The sequence below is a fragment of the Barbus barbus genome (genome assembly GCF_936440315.1).
Source record: "Barbus barbus genome assembly, chromosome: 40".
Classification (NCBI taxonomy): domain Eukaryota; kingdom Metazoa; phylum Chordata; class Actinopteri; order Cypriniformes; family Cyprinidae; genus Barbus; species Barbus barbus.
The window spans coordinates 9,203,575-9,225,062 of NC_136718.1; the positions used below are offsets into that span (position 1 = coordinate 9,203,575).

Genomic DNA, 21,488 nt, shown 5'->3' on the forward strand with positions numbered 1-21,488 from the left:
TCCCGCACTCACTGCTGATCCTGCCAGTGCCGAACAAAGATAATTACTCAGGAAGCGCTTCGGCCAATCAGACGAGGCCTTACATCCTGCTAGTGGGAGGGCAGCCAGTCACGGCCCTGCTCTGATCAGACAGGCCTGAGCTCTGAGTGTGGAGAGGAGAGCCCTCCCTTGTCTAAAGGCTGAGGCTGTCCTCCATGTTTTATAAGTATTGACATTACACTGTTTCAGCCATGCATCCACAGAGGTAAGCCTGATGTTTTCTTACGTCTGTCCTTTCTTGTCATTGTACTGTTTTCATCCACTGCTAACACTGTGAATTGCAGATTTGATTATCCAGTGACTGGGGAGGCCTAGCAAAGGCCTGTGCCTCAGAAAAACAGGGCAGAGGAGGAAGGAGGTGGGGGAGAGGGCCAGAGAAGGGGGTCAGGCTCTTTCCCTCTCGCTCTCCTGAGCTTTGGCCCGTGTGCTGCTCGGTCACATGGTTACACGGCAGACGAAGTCAGCTATCACTCATTGCTGTACTGACAAACAGCTCAGTGACAGTCATTTCTGGTTATGTAGGGCCCTCTGTTGATCTGCCCCACGTAGGGGGTGGAGGATCAGGGGGGTGGGGTGCTCGGGTGATGTACTTTTGTAAGCTGATTGCCTGTCCCATTGTCTGTTTGTGTCACAAGCCACGCCATAGAAAATGGAGGCATCTGTTAGGGCCTTATTAGAGAGCTGAGAGCCCCAGCTGTGGTCATTTTACACAGGGGCAGGATGGGTAATTCAGGACGTGAGCTACCAATGAGGGGCGGAGAGATGAATGTGAAACTTAATTTTTTTTATATTAAATTCTATTTTTCAGTGGCAGTCGTGTTTGTTTTATATTTTTAGCTTCAGGAGGGATGTTTGATGACATTCTAGTGTCATTCTTCATTTAGTTGGTGGTAAAGCTATTTTTGTGCTGTTTTTGAACACATCTTTAAGAAAATAATTGGTCTATTTGCAATTTTGCTGGCATTTTTCCTGTCAATCATATTGTGAGTGGAAGCATGAGTTAAAAAATAGTCTGAAACACCATTTTATTATATGTCTGTGCAGGTTTTTCAAGCATTAATTATTTTTGGATACGGATTTTATCAAATTTATACAAATCATTCAAAAACTTTACAATAAGTAAATGGGGAAATAATTTTTCCTTAGGCTAATAATTAGCATACATACTCTTAAATAATGCCCACAGACAGCCACATGGCAAAAAGCCACTGAGTTCATCAGAATTATGATCGACTTTCATTTTCTTTATGAGCTGATGTTTTTTCCATTGCTTTACCGCAATGTTAGCGTAATCGCCACTAAAATATGTTTGAAATATAAATGTAAAATGTTGAATTCTTTTTTAAATTAAATTATGTAGAATCAAAACCGATTCTTGTCATAGAACTGCCTATGGTGTAAAACACCACTTTTAAGAAGATGATTTGGATTATATTTACATATTATTCATCTCTTTTATGTTTCTTCAGAGATTTATGTTGAAGTTAACAATAAAATAGCACTACCACATACACACACAGCTGCTCCCAAAGACCAAAAAAAGCAAGCGCAAACCACACGGGACCAAAAGCCTCCTGCCGCATTCCCAATGGATCCTTGGCCTTTCTATTGATATTTATGGATGCATTTCAAACCGCCCCCCACCCCATCAAATACGTATCATATTTCACCCGTATATCAACAACAAATGTCTTGTGAGTTAGTTGTTGTAATTATGAACAATTAATTTAATTGCAATCACAATACAGTCGACTAGATCTTTATATATTGTTAGCCTAGCTACTCTTTATGGGAAAATGACTGGAGGGTTTTACGTCGGTACGGTACAGCTCAAGTTTTGTGTGTTCCCAGGGAGCTTATGCCACTGCGATTGGGATTCTTGTCAAGGAAACAACATCATAAAGGATTGAGGTGATTGGCTTCGTGCCATTTGAAGGAAATGACCGGCAGTGGTCTGGCAAGGCTATTTTGCCTGCGTTATATCAGTAAAGAGCAACAGAAGAAGTCGAATCGTATCACCAACGACATCTGTGACAGGAAACAACTGTGTGCTTGTAAAGTCACTGCTTGCCCTTGAAATGATTCACAATCTGGGAGAGAGGTTTGCCTTGTCTGAAAGCATGTTGATACTCAAGTGCATTACCGCTTCACTTGTTTTTCTCAGCTGTGACTCTTGAGACTGACCTATATGCACGGGTTTCTCTCGTTCTCCCTGTTTACTGTAAGCTCCTGTGCCATGGACGTGCCAGAGCCCGCATCTCTGGCCTAGAGGGAGGGGGGAAGGGGAGCTCGAGCAGAGCGGTGGGGGAAGGGAGGCACTCTCATTTCCTGCGAAGAGAGAAAAAAAGACCTCGGCTCAGTCTCTGACCAGTTATCTCCACATTCACAGCTGCCTTTCTCTTTATTTGGTCTGTTTGCGAGGACCTCTGATTGTCTCTCTGCTCAGATCGTTCTAGAAGACCCAGTTTTGGAGGCCGGTTTGCTCGCAGAGCGGTGCTTTTCTTTCTCTTCATTGGATCAGCTTCAGGACTTCCTGTTTCTTTGATTTCAGTTTAGAGATCTGGATCTTCAGCCACGCAGTTGGCTTGACATTACTTGACCTTTCTGAAGCGAGCAGGAACAGAGAGGCCTGGTGGATGGGAGTTTTTGACGTGACGTGGCCATAATGTGACATAACATCCTTTCGGCCTCGCATTAAAGTGAAAAATGGAGAGCCCTGAGGCCCTGGGCTACACGCTTAGATGTGCATTTCCCACCTCAGACATTGCATGTCTTATTTAGGATATTCTCTCTCCAGACTAATGCCATTATTGTAGTCTCTGACATATTATTTAGGATTTTTACGAACAACCTGGACTATTTTCTTGTGAGAAAGGTGAGTTTTATTAATCTCCACAGAGGATTATCTGCCATTTTGGATTTATTTGATGAATTTTCCTTTTCATTGTCCTCTTGGAGGAAGTCTCTGAATATCTAAACAGTGAAAGTACATGGATTTTTTTTCTACGATGTCAAGCTGTGGCCCCGTCAATGAGAATTAGTGAAAGACTAAGGCCTCATTGTGGCCTGATGATCAATCCTCTCAATCGTGCTCGTCGTTCTCAACACTGGTCCTAATCCTGACCTCATGTAATGAAGAACCGTTGCCAGCTTCTAATCTTTTCTGGTGTTTTCTTCTGCACAAAGACCGGGATCAAGACCTCGTCGTTGTAGGATTTTGTTTGTACCGTTGGCCTTGTACCGCCTCTTCTCTTTCACCTGTCATTTACGAGCTTCTTTTTGGTTCCCGTCATTTCCGTCCTACCCTTGCGGTTGAGAAGGTTTTTGTAGATTGATTGACCGTGGTGGGTTTCCCCTGTATGGGGTAAATAAGGCCTCATTGTGGTCAATATACGTGTGGTTGAGTGTTAAGTAGTCACGTCTTTTTGTTGTTGTTTAATTCTTCAGCTTATCAGTTCATTTTGACTGTTCTTAATTGTTAAATGTTTCTGATCGGATGAAGTTTTCGCTAAATGTATTGCATCTATTTTGTTACCGCTGTCTTAGATGTTACATTTGATCAGATGGTAATGTTAAATAGTAGCACTACAAAATTAAATGTTAAGTAAGATTAGCATAGATCTTTATTTGCAAATGTTGGACCACATTCAAGAAGCTTGAACAAAACACATTTTTATAGAAAACTGTCTTTGAAAATTACGCAAATTTGTTTTGGGTTGTCTTGTCCACTGAATTTTCACTGGTTAGAAATACCACTTCACAAAACTGTTGGATATATTAATTGCGAGATATGTTGTGTTGCGCAAATAGTGTTTTTTCAGCAACACATACTAAAGGCCTTAACATGCCAAAAGCAATGTAAAAATTTGAACTGCACTGACCAAAATTGTACATCTGTCCGATGAGATTTCATTATTGGTGGCTCTACTCAGTACAACGCCACAAAAACGAAACCCAAGTGACGAATAAAAATGTGACGTCGCTCGTTGCAGTGGTGGCTGGTTAAATTTAATTTATGCTGACAATTATTAAATCATTGGAGTTCTTCGAATTTCTGAGCTGATGGTTTTTTTTAGTCGTTCCTATTCTGCAGCAGTATTCAAATGTATCATGTGGCGAATCGTTCCTATTGGTAGTCGATGTTTATTTGCGTAAACTTTTTTTTTTTTTTTTTTTTTTTCTTTTTTTTTACTCACGTCACCAGAAATTGCCGGTTTTCTGAAAATGATTTTTCCAAATTGCATCTTTTTTAATAACAATTTAACCTTTTACAATGTCCACTCGTTTTGTTGCAGAAAATTCACTCTTTAGCACTTTAGCGCTTTGTTTAGTGACTTGTTGTTTAGTGACTTGGCACTGTGTTATAGTACGGGTCTTTTTTGAGGCCTACATCTATTTTTTTTGGTGAAGGAATTTTTTTCACATTGTGTGAAGGGTTTCAAAATAACCCAAGTGCTTTGTTTTAACTTAACTTGTAAGGAATTTTAACAACAAGAAGTCATCATTTCATTTGTTTTTGCGAAATTATATGATGTAAAGCCTACTACGCAGAAAAATGAATGTCAGCTTGGCAGCCTAATGTAAATTTTATGCTTTATGGGCCAAATTTTGAATGTATCCGTGTCAGTAGCTGATGGTATTTTAGTACCGATTACACCTGAACTTGGAAGAGGTCAAATCCTCTCAGACAAGAAGTAGACTAATGAGACTGAATTAAAGACACTCTCCAGTGCTCAGCAGACGTCTACTCCATAATCCCTAGAGTAGTGAGTGGACCTGATCACGGCGGTATTCCCCACGAACATGTTTGCTTAATTTGAAGGAGGTGCTGATCTATTACTAGACAGAGAGAGAGAGAGTTTACTCCTCGTACGTCTCGATCAGACGAGTTTCCCTCGTAAGGTTAAACAGCTTAATATCTTCTTGTAAATTCACTCTACAGGCCCATGATTGGTTGCAGCACAGTTCAGACAAAGCAATACTCATGCAAGGGTCTCCTTGCACAAGCAAAATTGCTTCAGATGTGGAATGGAGGACGATTGCTATGAACAACAACAACATAACTCTGGAGATTAGATTACATCACCCAAGTCTTTTATCTCAGGGGGAGACCTCATGAGATTTCAGTGTCTTATTCCAGCGTTTTCTTTCTTCATTTAGTTTGGCTGTGGAGGAAATAAAGACGGAGTCTGATGCGGTTGATGGGATGGAGGTGTCCATGCCACCCAAAGGTATTTTTTTCTTTGATTCTTTTGCTTTAGCTTCTCAGTTCATGCTTCAATCTTACATAAAAGACCCCAAAAATAGATTCAGATTGTGAGAGTACAGTTCTTCAGCTGAAATGAATAAAAAGCAAGTCAATCTGAACCACATCAAATGTGGCATGCAACCTAATTTTCTCTTTCATTATGCTGACTGATTGCTGCTATCTGGTGCTTTGCGTTAGTAGGTTAGTAAGACGTTTGATACGACATCTTTGTTTTATTTTTGAAGATGTGCATAAAAGGCAACCCTCTTTGTGCATGTGGAGGTCAATGGTGGTTTGTGTTGTCGATGCTTTGAAAGGTCACAATCACAGGCCCAGCTGGGTGAGGTGTTGGATTATCCATGTGGCTTTGCATAATAAAGCAGCTGTGGTTTTTTTCATTAGCGGTCCCTGATCTAGGATCAGCGGAGCAGGCACCGGCTGCGCAGAAGAGGAAAGCACCCAGTCCTCCACATTCCTCAAACGGACACTCTCCCTCTGACACGTCACCTAGTCCCACAAAGAAGAAGAAGAAACCGGGATTGATCAGCAACAATAAAGACCAAGTATGTTCCCTCCTATGCTCCCCTCTCATCCCGATGCCCTTTTATTGAATTTTAATTGGTTTGAACTGAGAATTCTTGCTTAAAGAATTAAGTTAAAAGCATTTGTAGTATCCAAAACAGACCTTTGGTTTGTAAATCAAACTCTTGTCTCTTCCTGTGTCCTTTTACATTTTCTTGCATTTTTCTATTCAAACGGCCAATCGGAATAATCAGGATTGATTGTGGCTTGTAAATGTGTGTTTGATTTTAATTTCCATCCATTATTCCAGTGATAATACACTGGTCACTGAAAGGGCCGAATGCTTTTACTGATTTGCATGAACAAAGTCGACCCCTTGTGGGGATTTCAGTCCTGTAAGCTACAGGGTGGCCTCAAAAAGCATTTGGACACCACAGGCATATTTAAAGGATATAGTTCACCACAAAACAAAAATTACGATATTTACTCACCCCGATGTTGTTCTAAATATTATTTTCTTTTGTGGATTATGTTTTTGTCCAATGAAAGTGAATGGGTTCCAAACAACATTGGACAAAAAGACATTTCTTTCTGTTCCACATAAGAAATAACGTCATAAAGGTTGGGAAAGAGACGAGGGTCAATAAACACAGAATTTATATTTTGGGAGAGGAATTTATGTAATTGCATTAGATAGTAAAATAATACAAAATAGAATATTTAATATTAAATCATAAAATAAATGAATAAACATACCGTTCAAAAGTTTGGGGTCGGCATTCAATAAGATCTTTTTGAAAAAAGTCTCTTATCCTCACCAAAGTTAAAATATTTGTGGAAACTGAGACATTTTTTTTCTATTATTTGAGGAATGTAAAGATCAAAAGAGAATATCTAGAAATAGATAGAAATGGAACATAATATGACACCTTTGATCAATTTAATGTATCACTGCTGAATAAAAGTATTCAATTATTATTATTTTTTTCTTACTGACCCCAAACCTTTGAACTATAGTGTGCAAACTTGCACCTGTGGTTTCCAGCTGGTTAATGTCACTTCAAAAATAGCTTAAAGGGAAGTTAGTTCTGAAAAAAGCTGTTGCTTTCGTTACTAATCATTTGTTTGCAAATGACATTTTTAAAAGGTTACGCATGTGTCCAGATGCTTCTTTATGGGCCCAGTGTATGTTCACTTCATTACAACTAAAAATCAAGTGCACTGATTTTATTGAATTCTGTGCTGTCTTTGTTGTGGTGTGTTGCAATGCATATGAACAATGTTTCATGAAAGATGCTAAGTGTGGATTTGCTTATTGATCTTATTTAAAAAACACTAAGCACATTTATATTAATTGATTTCTTTTGATACCTTACAGATATTGAAAACTAATTATTAACTGTCAGTTTTATTTACATTAAATCACAACTTGGTATATTTTGCCCCTGTCTCCTGATCCTGCTAATCTGTATTTGGCATCTGATGGTAATTTTAGGATTTTGTTCAAATCCTGTTGAATCGCACTTGATCTCAGACACCACATGTTTTTTTTAGATCACACATGGGTCATGATGTGTGTTTATGGAAATGTGAAATGAAATCCTACAGTGTCTTCCCAGTATGCCTCTTTTTGACCCAGTGGTCATGTGACTGCTTACCTGTCCGTGCTTGATTTATTGCAGTGCCTTGCTACGTTTCCCCTGCGAGTGTTGTGGCTTGTGATTTTGACCCCTTGCCCTGTCTCTCTTGCCTGCATTTCAGTGTGAGCTCAGACATGGTCCCTTTTACTATGTCAAGCAGCCCGCACTCACCACAGACCCTGTTGATGTTGTACCGCAGGACGGGCGGAATGACTTCTACTGCTGGGTGTGTCACCGCGAGGGCCAGGTGCTCTGCTGTGAGCTCTGCCCGCGCGTCTACCACGCCAAGTGCCTCAAACTGGCCGCAGAGCCTGAGGGCGACTGGTTCTGTCCAGAGTGCGAGGTACTGTTATGTCATGGGACTGTCCTTCTGGCAGTTTAAATATGTTCAGAACCTGAAGCGCCGCTAAATGGCAATAAACACTGGCCATAACCAGGCAAGTGGAAACTTAAGATCTGTTCCAAAACCTAGTGAGCTGCTATTTTGAGGGACAGGCACAGTCCTGATGTGAAGAAAATTGTTATTTACTCACTCTAATTTCATCCCAAAACACCCTATAGTCTTGTTAATGTTAACTAAAACTATTTCATTTTTTTTTTTTTTTTTTTTTAAAGAAGATGAAATAAAATATAAATACTGAATGAAACCATGTTGCCTTAACAACTAACTGAAAAAAAGTGGAAAGTACTAAAATTACTAAAACATAAATAAAAGCTACAAAGACATATATATTTTTAAAAAAGTGAAATAAAACAAGTGGAAAGTACAAAATTGACTAAAACCTAAATAAAAAATAAATCCTAAAAACTAATACAAATGACAAAAGAACATAACAAAGAAAATACTAAAATTTAAACTAAAATTAAATGATTAATTAAAAAAATTAAAATGAATGAATACTATAAATTATGTAAATAGTACTAAAATAACACTTACTGACATGACTTTCTTCTGTGGAATATAAAAGATATTTTGAGAATTGTCTAATATAATGGAAGTCAGCTGGCTCGAATGTTGTTTTATTCCCAACATTCTTCAAAATATCTTCTTTTTGTGTTCCCGAAGTGTCAACTATCCCTTTAAATATGTATAATTTTGCCCAAAATATTGCAGTATCTTGGAGAATCCTTGGATGTTTTTGTTTTTTTTTAATCCAAAATAGCAGACGAGTCACAATAAACATAACAGCGGTTTTCAGACTGTACTAGTTGATTAAAAGTAGTTTTCCGGTATAATTAAATTGGCTGTTTTGACCAGTATTTGAGCATAGTGATTATATATTTTTATGCTTATATCGTGTTATCGCGTATCAGTATTGTGTTGTTAGTTTAGCGACATACTAATCTTAAACTGAGGCAAATGTCTTGAGCGTTTTGCGTGACCGGTCGCTTTTTAAATTTTTTTATCTGCTTTTGAATTATGAGGTTCCATAGCAAATAGGACGCTGTCTATGCAGTAGACACAAGCTTACAGGTTTTGGAACACTAAGTGTGACACACAGCTTCACTACTCCTTACTGAAGAGTTTTAAGCTTTTGTTTGGATTAAAATCAATTAGACCATTCAGAAACTAGTTAAACAGGTTGAATTTGCTATGTATGGGTGTAGATATTTGCTCTGACAACAATTAATTTTGCTAAAATTTTTACCAAATCTTGTCATGCATCATAAAATCTGAAATTTGTTCACAAATCAATTTATTCTGGCACAAGTAATATGTTCACCACTGAAAATAGAATCAATGCATTTTTACACCCCTAGAAAGAATTTATTTAAATTGTATTATATCAAGTTAAATAGACAGTAACTGAATCAACAGTCAGTTTGAGAATGTTAGAGAGCACATGAATGATTATGAACTGTATACATGTGATTGATGAATATAGTAGTCATTTTACTCTCTACTTCAGAAAATAACGGTGGCTGAGTGCATAGAGACTCAGAGTAAAGCTATGAGCATGCTGAACCTGGAGCAGCTGTCCTACCTGCTGAAGTTTGCTTTGCAGAAAATGAAACAGCCAGGGGTGAGTCAACTATGCCTCATTATACCCTCACAGTTTATTTAATCACTCCATAGTTTCATTTTGGTGGTCTCAGTTTTAATGTGATTAGGTTACATCGATTCAACCCTTGCGGTGTATCATTATGAATGATTTATCTTGCAGACCGAACCATTTCAGAAGCCAGTGTCACTAGAACAGCACCCGGATTATGCCGAGTATATATTTCACCCCATGGACCTGAGCACTCTGGAGAAGGTAGATCAGGCCAAGCTTTCTGTGTTACAAGTGTCCAGGTATTTTTTTTGTGTTGATATTGAAGAGTATATATATTGTTTAATCATGCAAAACCAAATAAACATCAACATTTTGTTTAAAGTTTAGATTGAGGCCACTGTATGTGCCTAAAGGTAGGAAAAAAAATAATGTAACTGAGAAATATGTGTTTGTAGAATATCAAGAAGAAAATGTACGGTTGCACAGAAGCATTTTTGGCTGACATGAAGTGGATTCTACACAACTGTATCATATATAATGGAGGTTAGTGCCGGTCTCGGAAATCAGTGTGCATGTATCTTGACTCATATCTGTACAATTCACTAAGTTTCAGTGGCTCTATTTCAGGAAACCATAAGCTAACTGCAACTGCTAAAGTTATTGTCAAGATCTGTGAACATGAGGTGAGTATTCTAATCCTTACAATATATAAAGCAAATTACACAAACTTATTACCTTTCAGAAGTTTGGGTCTGTAAGATTTGTCTCTTTATGCTCAGAAATACTGCATTAATTAGATTTTTTTTTTAATACAGTAAAGCAACTATTGTTACAATGCAAAATAACTTAATACATTTTCTGTTTGAATATAGTTTATTCCTGTCATGGCAAAGCTGAATTTCAGAAATCATTCAAATATGTTGATGTGCTGCTCAAGAAACATTTTGAATTATTATCAGTGTTGAAAACAGTTGTGCTGCTTAATATTTTTATGAAGACTGTAATACATTTTTTCAGGGTTCTTTGATAAATAGAAAGTTTGAAAGAGCAGCATTTATTAAAAAATATATATATTTTGTAACATTATAAATGCCATTACTGTCAGTTTTGATTAAATGAATGCATCTTTGGTGTATAAAAGCATTAAATTCTTTCCAAAAAATAAATAAGCCCCAAACTTTTGAACGGTAGAATTGTACAAATTGTGCAAATTTATTTATGATAAGCTGGTCCTAGAAAAAAAACTTACAGTGTTAATAAATCATCCACAGATGAATGAAATTGAGGTTTGTCCAGAGTGCTACCTGTCTGCCTGTCAGAAGAGAGACAACTGGTTCTGTGAACCTTGTGTAAGAGGATTACCTTTTTTTTTTTTTTTTTTTTTTTTTATATATATAATTCTGTTTTATATATATATATATATATATATATTTATTATTATTATAATTTTTTTTTTAAATCTAGTTAAATATCTGGGCTGTATTTCATGGTCATATTTGTTGTTTTCATGTAGTCTCAGCCTCATCCTTTAGTGTGGGCCAAACTGAAAGGTTTTCCCTTCTGGCCCGCTAAAGCCTTGAGGGACAAGGAGGGTCAGGTGGACGCACGGTTCTTTGGCCAGCATGACAGGTGAGACTGTTAATCTGTTAATAACATTTACAAAACATAGAAATATATAAACAACAACATCCAGCAAATCTAATTTAATCTTTAAATCAAATTCTAATTTTGGCAACAATTGTACAATTGCTACAATGTGTTTAGTCTGTATAGTTTTCTGTTTTTAAAAATGGGTTAACATTACTGTTATTGTATTAGTAAAAATAAAAAAATTCATAATTGAATCATTATAGACAAAATTTTCATGGAAAATGCATCTCAAGAATATCATGAAACCCTCAAGTAAATCATATTTATATGTACATTCCAATTTAATAATTCTTAATGGTTATTGTATCGAGGACTTGTTTTATTCACTACAATATCAATATTATTATTGAATTTTACTGCCATACACAATTTTTATATGCATTGAATGTGTACTTCCTGCTCATTTGCCTTTCAGAGCCTGGGTGCCCATAAACAACTGTTACCTCATGTCTAAGGAGATCCCCTTCTCTGTGAAGAAGACCAAAAGCATCTTCAACAGCGCCATGCAAGAAATGGAGGTCTACGTGGAAAATGTGCGCAAGAAATACAGCGTATTCAACTACGCCCCATTCCGGACACCTTACACACCCAACAACCAGTTCCAAATGCTGCAGGACCCTAATAACCCTAAAAAAGGCACGGTGAAGCCTGAGAAACAGGACAAAGTCAAGTTCAGCTTCGACATGACCGCATCCCCCAAGATGCTCTTGAGTAAGACAGTGATGTCAGGAGGGGCGCGGCGGCAGATCTCGGTGACGGACGTGCCCAGATCACCAACGAGTACCAACTCCTCAGTCCACACGGGGTCAGATCTCGAGCAGGACGAACGAGGGGCAAGAGTGTTATCGAGTCACTATAGCGGCGGTGAAGACTCAATGGATTATACAGGTGATTCATTAGATTTAATGCCTTCAAATGGCTACTGTTTTGTTTTACGATTAATAGTGGGTGATTAAAGTTTGAAAGATTTGCCCACAGCATCTCCTGCGTCTCTAAAGACAAGCAACAGCCCCAAGCCTCTCCTGCCCACGCCGGTGAAACAGGAGAGGAGTTCGGGCACGGGAGGCATCCTTAACCTCAATCTGGGTGAGTCTCGAATCAACCTGAGGCCCACAGAAATGACCACTGCTCTCTGATCCTTTATTGGTTGGATGTATTGCTTTAGATCGCATTAAAGCTGAAATGGACCTGAAGGAATTGAGTGAGACTGTACAACAGCAGCAGCAGCAAGGGACGTCGGTTCTCCTCACCTCTCCCAAAAAACCTACTAGGAGTTTGGATAAAACTATAGAGAGCTGCAAAGCTCAGCTGGGTAATTAACATGTGCACACACGCAAATGATGATTAGCAGTAAACCTCTACAAAGACCATCCGCTTTTTTTGGCAACCTTGGTTTCGGAAATGTATATCATAAAGTTCATATATCATAAAGTTAAGATGAATCACAATATTTGATTTCGAGCAGCAAAATTATGAATATATTTACTACAGGGTTTACAGCGTTCATAATTGAACTGGGAATGTGTTTTCATTTCTAGTTCAATTCTTCAATTTGAGGTACTGTAGCAAAAGGAGCTAGCATTGATATTTAAATATTAAAGAAGTAGAATTAAAATTAAAGGGTTCACCCTAAAATGAAAATTCTTTCATTAATTACTCACCCTCATGTCGTTCCAAACCCGTAAGACCTTTGTTCATCTTCAGAACACAAATTAAGATATTTTTGATGAAATCTGAGAGGTTTCTGACCCTCCATAGACAGCAACACAACTGACACGTTCAAGGCCCAGAAAGATAGTAAGGACATAATTAAAATAGTCCCTGTGACATCAGTGGTTCAATCTTAATGTTATGAAGCTACAAGAATACTTTTTGTGCGCAAAGAAGTTCAACCATTTCTTCTCTTCTGTGTAAGTCTTGGACGCACGTCCTTTTAATTTTAATTCAAATTAATCCTATATAATGGATTGAAAAGTGTAAAAGTCAAAAAGAAACTTAAAAAATGCTATGTGTTTTTACAGGCCTTACAGACAGATGGACAAACAGGTTTATAAACCAGGGTAGAAGAAATCTTAATTTCCCAGAATGCCTTTAACTGCCCTTAAATTTATCTTCCTGTTATTCCAATTCATATTCCAGTTTAACTTCCTGTTGGTTGTGAACAACTCGGTTCAAATTCCAACTTATTGTCATGAAATCAAGAGAAGGATTCAATAGCAGATAACCACAGTTTATTAGAGAGAAGAACAGAGTCACAAGTAGCAACAGAGCTCGTGCACAGCGTTGATAGAAGACGGATGCCGGGACGCAATGGGCTGTCAGGTCCGACTGTAGAATCCTCCGAAGTCAGGGCAGAGACCGGAACACACCAGGAAACAAAACGAGAGGCAACACAGCGATACTCTGAGGATCTGACAATGAGAGTAGCGTTAGCTGATCTTAAATAGCCCCAGTAACGAGTAACAGCTGGGGCAGAGCTGGACACACCCACTCATGCCACACACACCACAACAGACAAGCAAGATGAGACAGTGATTCTATGAACCGTGACACTTATGAATCGAAAGGGAGACAGTTCTCTAATTCTACACTTTGCACAACCTTAACATTCTTTTTATGAGGCAATAAACCACACTTACAACTCCCATAAAGCATTGTGAATGATAATCTAATCTGTCTGGGTTTTTGTGTAGTTTTATTGTCTTATCAGAAAACAGTACTACTGTTTTTATGCTCAGCCCTACCATAGGTAGCTAGCAATTTAACAGGATGCATGTGTGTGTGTGTATATATATATATATATTGCATGTATATATCACCATTTTTCTCAGTAAATATATTTCTAAAGGTGCTGTTGGCATGAAATTTTCACTGGATGTCGGTAATAACCCAAGTAATCCATACATACAAAAGTAATTTCAGAAATTAAGTTGTGTGTAAAAAAAAATGGAATGACATAGAGAAAAGGTATTGAACTACTGAAACTTATTTAATACTTTGTACAAAAGCCTTTGTTGGTAATGACAGTTTCAAGACGCCTCCTGTATGGCGTAACTAGTCGCATGCATTGCTCAGGTGTGATTTTGGCCCATTCTTCCACAGAGTCTTCAAATCTTGAAGGATCCGTGGGCCTCTTCTATGAACTATGATCTTTTAGTTCTTATTTTCTATTGGACACAAGTCGGGTGATTGGCTGGGCCATTCTTGCAGCTTTATTTTCTTTTTCTGAAACCAATTGAGAGTTTGGAATCATCGTCTTGCTGAAATGTCCATCCTTGTTTCATCTTCATCATCCTGGTACAGTAGGTGTTGGGACTGAACTATTACTTTCCACTGACAAGGGGCAGGATTGCTTTCTAATTACTGATAGATTTCAGCTGGTGTCTTGGCTTCCCATGCCTTTTTGCACCTCCCATTCCATTTTATAACACATAACTTGATTTCTGAACTTACTTGTTTTGTTTTCTTTGTATGTTTGGATTACTTGGGTTGTTACTGACATCTGGTGAAAGTTTGAAGTCAACAGCACCTTTAGAAATATATTTTCTGAGAAAAACGGTGATGTTCAATACTTATTTTACCCGCTGTATATATAGTATTTGAAATACCTTTATTTTGTGCTAAGTATACTAAAGATACTTTTTCATATTTATGTGCTCAATAAAAATACCCTGCAATTGTACCTTTGATATACTAATCTGATATAATTAAACTGCTTAATGCACTTTAATTGTGCAGAAGTATTGCTGAAGTCCAGCTAAAGATATACTGAAGTATATTTGATTGTGAAAGTGGAACTATTGCAAGTATACTTCAGGTACACTTTAAATATCTTGCATTTAAAGACTGATATTATGAAGAGATCATACAATCCTTAATAATAGTCATATTAAGACTTAATATAAAGTAATGTGCATTGTGCAATAAAGAAATACTCTATATTACTATATTAGTAATTAATAAGAGATATATGTAAATAAATGTTCATGGATTTGAAGTATAGGCCTACTTAGTATGAAATAAATGTATTTTAAATAAATTATGGCATAATTTGTTTTGTTTTTTTTTAACTAGGGAAGCTGGCTACTATTAGCTAAAGTTATGTGGGTAACCTGCAAATATTGCCTAGATTTTTGTTTCACTTATTTGTGATTGGTGGATTATGCTTCAAGATTTGTGTGCTACGTATTATTAGTAATCTTGTACTTCACAGGGAGTAGAACAATGTTAGTTCTAATAATACTTCACAATATTACAAATATTTTTGATCAAATAAATGGAGAATAGGTGAACATAAGAAACTTCTTCTCGAAAATGTGGAAAAACCTTACCGACCCCAAACTTTAGAACAGTGTTGTGTGTCTGAAACCCTGCTTTTGAGCTTATGCAGTCTGTCAAATTAAAACTGAAAAGAATGTCTCTTTCTCTATCCACAGGAATCAATGAGATCTCAGATGATGTGTACCGCGGTGTTGAGCACAGTGACTCAGACGACTCGGACAAATCTGACTCCAGCGACAGCGAATACATGTCTGAGGATGAACATAAGCCTAAGAACACTAACCACAACAACAGTGTCCACAAAGACTCCAAAAAGCGACCCAGACCTCCATCCGCTCAAGAACAAGACCAAGACGCTGCCCCATCAACAGCTGGAGGAACACCAGGTGCAGACAAGAAATCTTCAGATCCCCAGACCAAAGAGAAGTCAAGTGGTGGCGTGGAGAAAGACTCCCAGGAGAAGAGCAAACCCCCACAGCAGACCCAGAAGGAGAGGTCACAGCCTGGGCAGGATGTTCGGCCTGCTGGATCAGAGCTGGATGTGGACTCTGACTCCGAGCGGGAGCTGGTGATTGACCTCGGTGAAGAACAAGGTGGGAGGGAAAAGAAGAAAGCCAAGCGAGAGACCCCATCAGCCCCCATATCCACAACTAAAGATCAGACAGGCATTAAAACAGATGGTAGGTACCTAACCGTTTGGATTTTACTTCTGTAAAAAAATGATGTTTAGAATTTCTAATCTGAATCTTTATCTTTGTTCTAGGTAAAACTTCTGCATCTACCAGCATATCAGCTCCTTCATCCACAGATAACACTTCATCTTCCATCAATCCCGGTCCAAAAGATGCAGCAGCATCAGCCATCAAGCCTCCAGCCACCGTCACAACTGCATCTACCACTCAAGCCACCTCCACCTCAGCTGCTCAAGCCATGTCTGCTGCCCCAGTCGCTTCCAGTGTGGTAAAAAAACAGCGCCCTCTGCTGCCTAAGGAGAGCACACAGCCGGCCCAGCGGCCTGCTACGAACCCAGCTGGGGGTAAACTCCAGACATCGTCTCAGAAGGTGCAGAGACAGCCACAACAAGGTGAGACGGCTCCTCAGATAGTGGCGCAGAGCCAAACGCAGCCCCAGACCTCAGCCAATAGCTCCAGCACACGCTACCAGACCAGACAGTCCGTCAAAGGTAAATGCATGACAGTGCAGAAATTTTATTCCCATAATAATATTTCTTTTTATATATATAAATTAATAATTAAACTTTTTAATAGATTATTAAAAAAATATTAATTAGTTTTTTCTGATCTAGACGAATACCCTAAATAAAAAAAAATCCCTGCCCTGAAATAATTATATAAATATAAATCTATTTAAGATATAAAATCATAATAATAAAAGATATATATGAAGATGATTTTTGAACATTTTTATATATAAAAATATCTATTTATATTTGTATTAGTCTTGGATTGTTATAAAAATATTTTTGACAAACTTTTTTATAATCTAGCTGAATATCTAAATATCTTTTTATTTATTGACTATAATTTGTATAATAACTTTTAGATCAATAATCTGTTTAATTAGATGTTTAACAATCAGATATAAATATGTATATCTAAAACAAATAGATTCCTCCTGTAATACGCAAATCCTTTGCTCTAGTCTACAGAAATGACATAAACAATGAGACCTCTAGGTCGACTGGATGCTAGTGTCAGCACACCATATAAAATAAATCACATCTTTATTTCACTTATAAATCTTATAAACATCTCACAACTTTATTTGGACATCATGGCTCATCATCTGTCCATCTTTGTGAGGCTAATGACAATTTTAAAGCTCAAATAATACATTCTTTAATGAAAAAAAAATTAAGTATGTGCTTTCACCAAAAAAAAATTATATACTGTATAGTTTCACATTCCAGCTTCACGTTCTTCCAAAAGTAATTTCTGCTTTTAAAACAACAACAACTATAAAACTGAAAGACAAGACAAATGTATTTTCTATGGTGATCGACATTATGCAGCTCAGTTTGTACTGAACCTATATAATGTTGGTTCAAGGTGGCATTAAACCTTTCTCTTGTTTCACCAGCTGTTCAACACAAAGACACCTCACCTGTTAACATGGGCTCTGGTACGTCTGCTTCCAGTCTGGCTGGAGACTTCCTCACCCCTCCGGCCTCTGCTGATGTCGCCGCTGATATCGCCAAGTACACCACTAAGGTGAGTCAGATATTCACTCACTTCTGATGTAAATACTGTTCAATCAAAAACATCAATTAAATAGCATATACGTATAGTACAATGAAACAATAAAAAGCAGTAGAGCATTTTTTAAATAGTCTGTTTTCAAACACAAAACCTGTATTTGCTGTCCACAGATACAGCTCCCTGTGCTGTAATTCAGGAAAAATCATTCAGAAAATAATTATAAAAAAATTATATATAATATTCTAGTGTGTAAATTCATTATATGGAATGAATTAAGATGGTTTAATTGATCCTTGATTAATTCTACTGCTGAACTACTGTTACTTAAATTGTGCCTAAATAATTTATTAAAAATGGTGAATTTGACTGTTGTCTGATTTTTTTTTTTCTTCCCCCCATCATGATGGCAGATGATGGACGTGATCAAGGGAACAATGACAGAGATATACAATGATCTCTCTAAGAGCACGACGGGGAACACCATTGCAGAGGTTTGTGCTTGTATGTCATTTCTGCTTGATTTTCATGATTTTATCTACCATTCATAGTTTTTTTTCTTTTTTCATTTCACCATTCATGCTCTTTCTCAATATGTATTTTATGAAAATTTAACTTATAGGTTGTACACTTATAGGTTGCAGGCTGACAGATTGAATTTCCATAATGGCAATACTTTATGGTTCTCTTGGTTGACATTCCCTGTGTATTTTGTTGCAGATCCGGCGGTTGCGGATTGAGATTGAGAAACTCCAGTGGTTGCATCAGCAGGAGCTGTCAGAGATGAAACATAACCTCGGTAACTCTCCTTTATGACTTACAATAGCTCTGCAAACTGCTTAATGGTGGTTTTGTGATAGCAAATGCTTTCGTTATCCAATTCAATGAATAGAACATTTACAGAGAACCGATCACTGAACTCCCTTCCTACAAGTTCTAGAAGACCAAGCCAGAGCTTCAGACACTGATATATCATTATTATGTGTTCATTTGTGTGTGTGTAGAGCTGACCATGGCTGAAATGAGGCAGAGTCTGGAGCAGGAGAGAGAGCGGCTGGTGTCAGAGGTGAAGAAACAGATGGAGATGGAGAAACAGCAGGCGGTGGACGAGACCAAGAAGAAGCAGTGGTGTGCCAACTGCAAAAAAGAGGCCATTTTCTACTGCTGCTGGAACACGAGTTACTGCGACTACCCCTGCCAGCAGGCACACTGGCCCGAACACATGAAATCCTGCACACAGTCAGGTAACCAGTTCTACACCTTACTCTCTTTTTCCATTTTTGGCTTTTTACACTCTTAACAATAAGGGTTCTTTATGGCTCCATGAGTCTATGATTCCATGTAAAACTTGATCATCAATGAAAACTTTCTATTGCACTAAAGGTCCTTTATGAATAATCAATACGTTATTCACTCTAAGTGGTTCTTTCAATGGCAATGCTATAAAAACCTGCTTTTAGAAGTTTTATTTCCAAGAGTGTACCACTTTTACCAAAAGACTAGAGGAAAGAGGAAAAGAAATGACAGGGATCAAGTAACAGGCCAAATTCAAACTTGTATTGCCCACATTAGCACCAAAGCTCAGTGTGTCCACAACTCTGAATGGCTAATCGCATACTAACATACCACTTATACTGTTTCTCCAGTATATATAGTGTGTATACTGTGCACAAAATGCTATTTTTTGTATACATGGAATGGAATATATTTGGCAAAATGTGCAGTATACATTGAATTTTCATTTCCAGCATAGGGTAGTGTAATTGTCTTTTTTTAAATTATTATTATTTTACTTTTTTTTGTGTGATTAAAATATTATTTAAGTGATGTTAAGGCATTTTACATAAATAAAAATACAAAATAACACATTTTAACTCTGAATTGAATGGGTACTATTTTACTATTTATTTATTTATTTTTCTTTTTACCATTTTATTTACCAGTTACTATAGACCTTTCTCAAGGGGGTTTCTTTGAAGTGGTTGTCATAATTGGATAAACTTCTGTAATGGTAAATAAAAATTTTAACATAATTTTTGCAGTCTGTTTCGCCCCAGTAGCAAAAGAAAAAAATCAATTTCTATGACTTTCCAAAAGAGGAACAAAAATATTGAGAGATTGTTGGTCATAAAAGTGAAAGCTGTCAAATTTGCCCTTACTCTCTCAGCTGTTGTATTAGAAACACTCACGCAACAGCATTAACCATTTTTTGTGTGTGTGTGATTTAATGCAAAGGTAATAAAATACAAAATTATAGTGTTATATAAATGTATTTTACATTTTATAAAAACTTGCTATATTTACAGTGTTAATAACTGTAAAAAAGAAAAGCCATCAGAACTGTGTGAAAAGGGTCCATTTTTTAAACTAGTGGGCAGTATCCAGTATATACTGTGCAGTATCCAGTATGCAAGCTAGTATTCCATTCTAAACATAGCCACTCCCTGTTTTCTTTTGCATTTGTTACTGAATAGCAATTGAGTTATAACTTTCTCTTTTTCATCTACTCAGCCACAGCATCTCAGCAGGAAACTGATGCAGAAGCCAGTTCAGACGCAGCCGGAAAACCTGTAGGACAGTCCCCTAAAACCCAACCTTCACCAAGCGGAGAAAGAACATCACCCGCAAACCAAGGACCCTCCCCTTCCACGGACAACACTAAAGGCAGCTCCTCTGTGGCTGTCTCATAACCCGAGTGTGAAATCATTTTATCATCAGAACGGTGCCATTCAAAGAGAGTCAGATGTTAACACCAAAGGACCTTGACTCGTTTCGAACAGACTGTTCCTTGTTCAGTGTGATCATGACATGGTGTCACTTCCTGTTCACTACATCCAACACAACATTAGGATAAATGCCTATAAAAGTTTGATTCATTTCTACATACATTTCGTATTTGAATTTGTGACTTGTTTAGTACAAAGACAGAAACACCCTTTGATATAAAATATGCAACTGTAAAACTGTTGTCCTTTTTTTATACATATCAACTTGTGTAAACTTCAACAACTGTGTTTGATCGATATAGTTTTTTTTTTTCTCTTAATGTGAAAGATGCACTTAGAAGTGCCTCCGAAAGAGTACGTTCATTTTATCAAATGAAGAGCGTGTTTGTACAAGGTCAAAAACTTATGGAATATGATTGTTAGTACTAATGGATTGTCACTACGTTTCTTTTTGTTTTGTTTTGGTTTTTTGGAAAGATTCAAAGATTTAATTCTTTAATATCTTTCACCCGTGAAAGGCTTTTTAACAAACAAATAAACAAAAAGGAGCAAAAGTCTAGATGAGTAAAGGAAAAGATTATACTTACTGTGGGCATGTTTCATTTCTCTCTTGTCTTGTGGACTCTCTTGTTTACATACTGTAAATACAAAAGAATAAGCAGAGATGATATCTGTAAGAAAAATAAAGTCTTCATGAGACAAATCTTTGGTGTTTTACACATTTGTATGCATTTCTCTTACTGTAACACTTTAGTTTAGGGACCAATTCAACTGCTTATCAGCATACATATTATAGCATATTGGCTGTTTATTAGTACTTATAAAGCACATATTAATGCATTATTTTGCATGGCCATATTTTATATCCCTTATTCTCAAACTTAACTACCTTACTAACTATTAATAAGCAGCAAATTTGAAGTTTATTCAGACAAAAGTCGTTAATAATGAGAATTGGTCCTCAAACTAAAGCGTGACTTCCCTTAGTTGAACAGTTATGGTCTATACATTTTTCTACATCAAATACATCAATAATTATTATTTTAAAAAATATTATTTTTATTTAGCGTACACCAATAAAATCTCATTTTAACATAAATACAATTCATTCAACGAGACGGAAAGACTTTTATTTTGCCAAGGATTTTTGTCACTTTTCCTACTTATCT

The 21,488-nt window shown here is 37.2% G+C and overlaps 1 protein-coding gene across 7 annotated transcripts in view; it reads left to right on the top strand.

The window, feature by feature from the left end:
- The window catches only part of LOC306859954 (MYND-type zinc finger-containing chromatin reader ZMYND8-like), a 23,050-nt gene extending 2,013 nt beyond the window's left edge, over nt 1-21,037 (top strand). The window contains exons 1-20 of one of the 7 annotated variants that reach the window (XM_079401381.1): nt 128-244; nt 5,200-5,270; nt 5,690-5,850; nt 7,571-7,792; nt 9,360-9,473; nt 9,615-9,707; nt 9,902-9,989; nt 10,074-10,129; nt 10,718-10,795; nt 10,960-11,075; nt 11,512-11,984; nt 12,075-12,182; nt 12,262-12,408; nt 15,533-16,057; nt 16,141-16,461; nt 17,478-17,608; nt 18,007-18,087; nt 18,314-18,392; nt 18,598-18,837; nt 20,105-21,037. In XM_079401381.1, the coding sequence (XP_079257507.1) occupies nt 231-244; nt 5,200-5,270; nt 5,690-5,850; nt 7,571-7,792; nt 9,360-9,473; nt 9,615-9,707; nt 9,902-9,989; nt 10,074-10,129; nt 10,718-10,795; nt 10,960-11,075; nt 11,512-11,984; nt 12,075-12,182; nt 12,262-12,408; nt 15,533-16,057; nt 16,141-16,461; nt 17,478-17,608; nt 18,007-18,087; nt 18,314-18,392; nt 18,598-18,837; nt 20,105-20,283 (3,297 nt within the window). In that variant the 5' untranslated portion in view covers nt 128-230 and the 3' untranslated portion in view covers nt 20,284-21,037. Of the gene's footprint in view, nt 1-127; nt 245-2,323; nt 2,915-5,199; nt 5,271-5,689; nt 5,851-7,570; nt 7,793-9,359; nt 9,474-9,614; nt 9,708-9,901; nt 9,990-10,073; nt 10,130-10,717; nt 10,796-10,959; nt 11,076-11,511; nt 11,985-12,074; nt 12,183-12,261; nt 12,409-15,532; nt 16,058-16,140; nt 16,561-17,477; nt 17,609-18,006; nt 18,088-18,313; nt 18,393-18,597; nt 18,838-20,104 lie in introns of those variants that run through there. The other 6 variants (XM_079401383.1, XM_079401377.1, XM_079401380.1 and 3 more) reach the window with 6 other exon arrangements.
- The last annotated feature ends 451 nt before the right edge of the window (nt 21,038-21,488 follow it).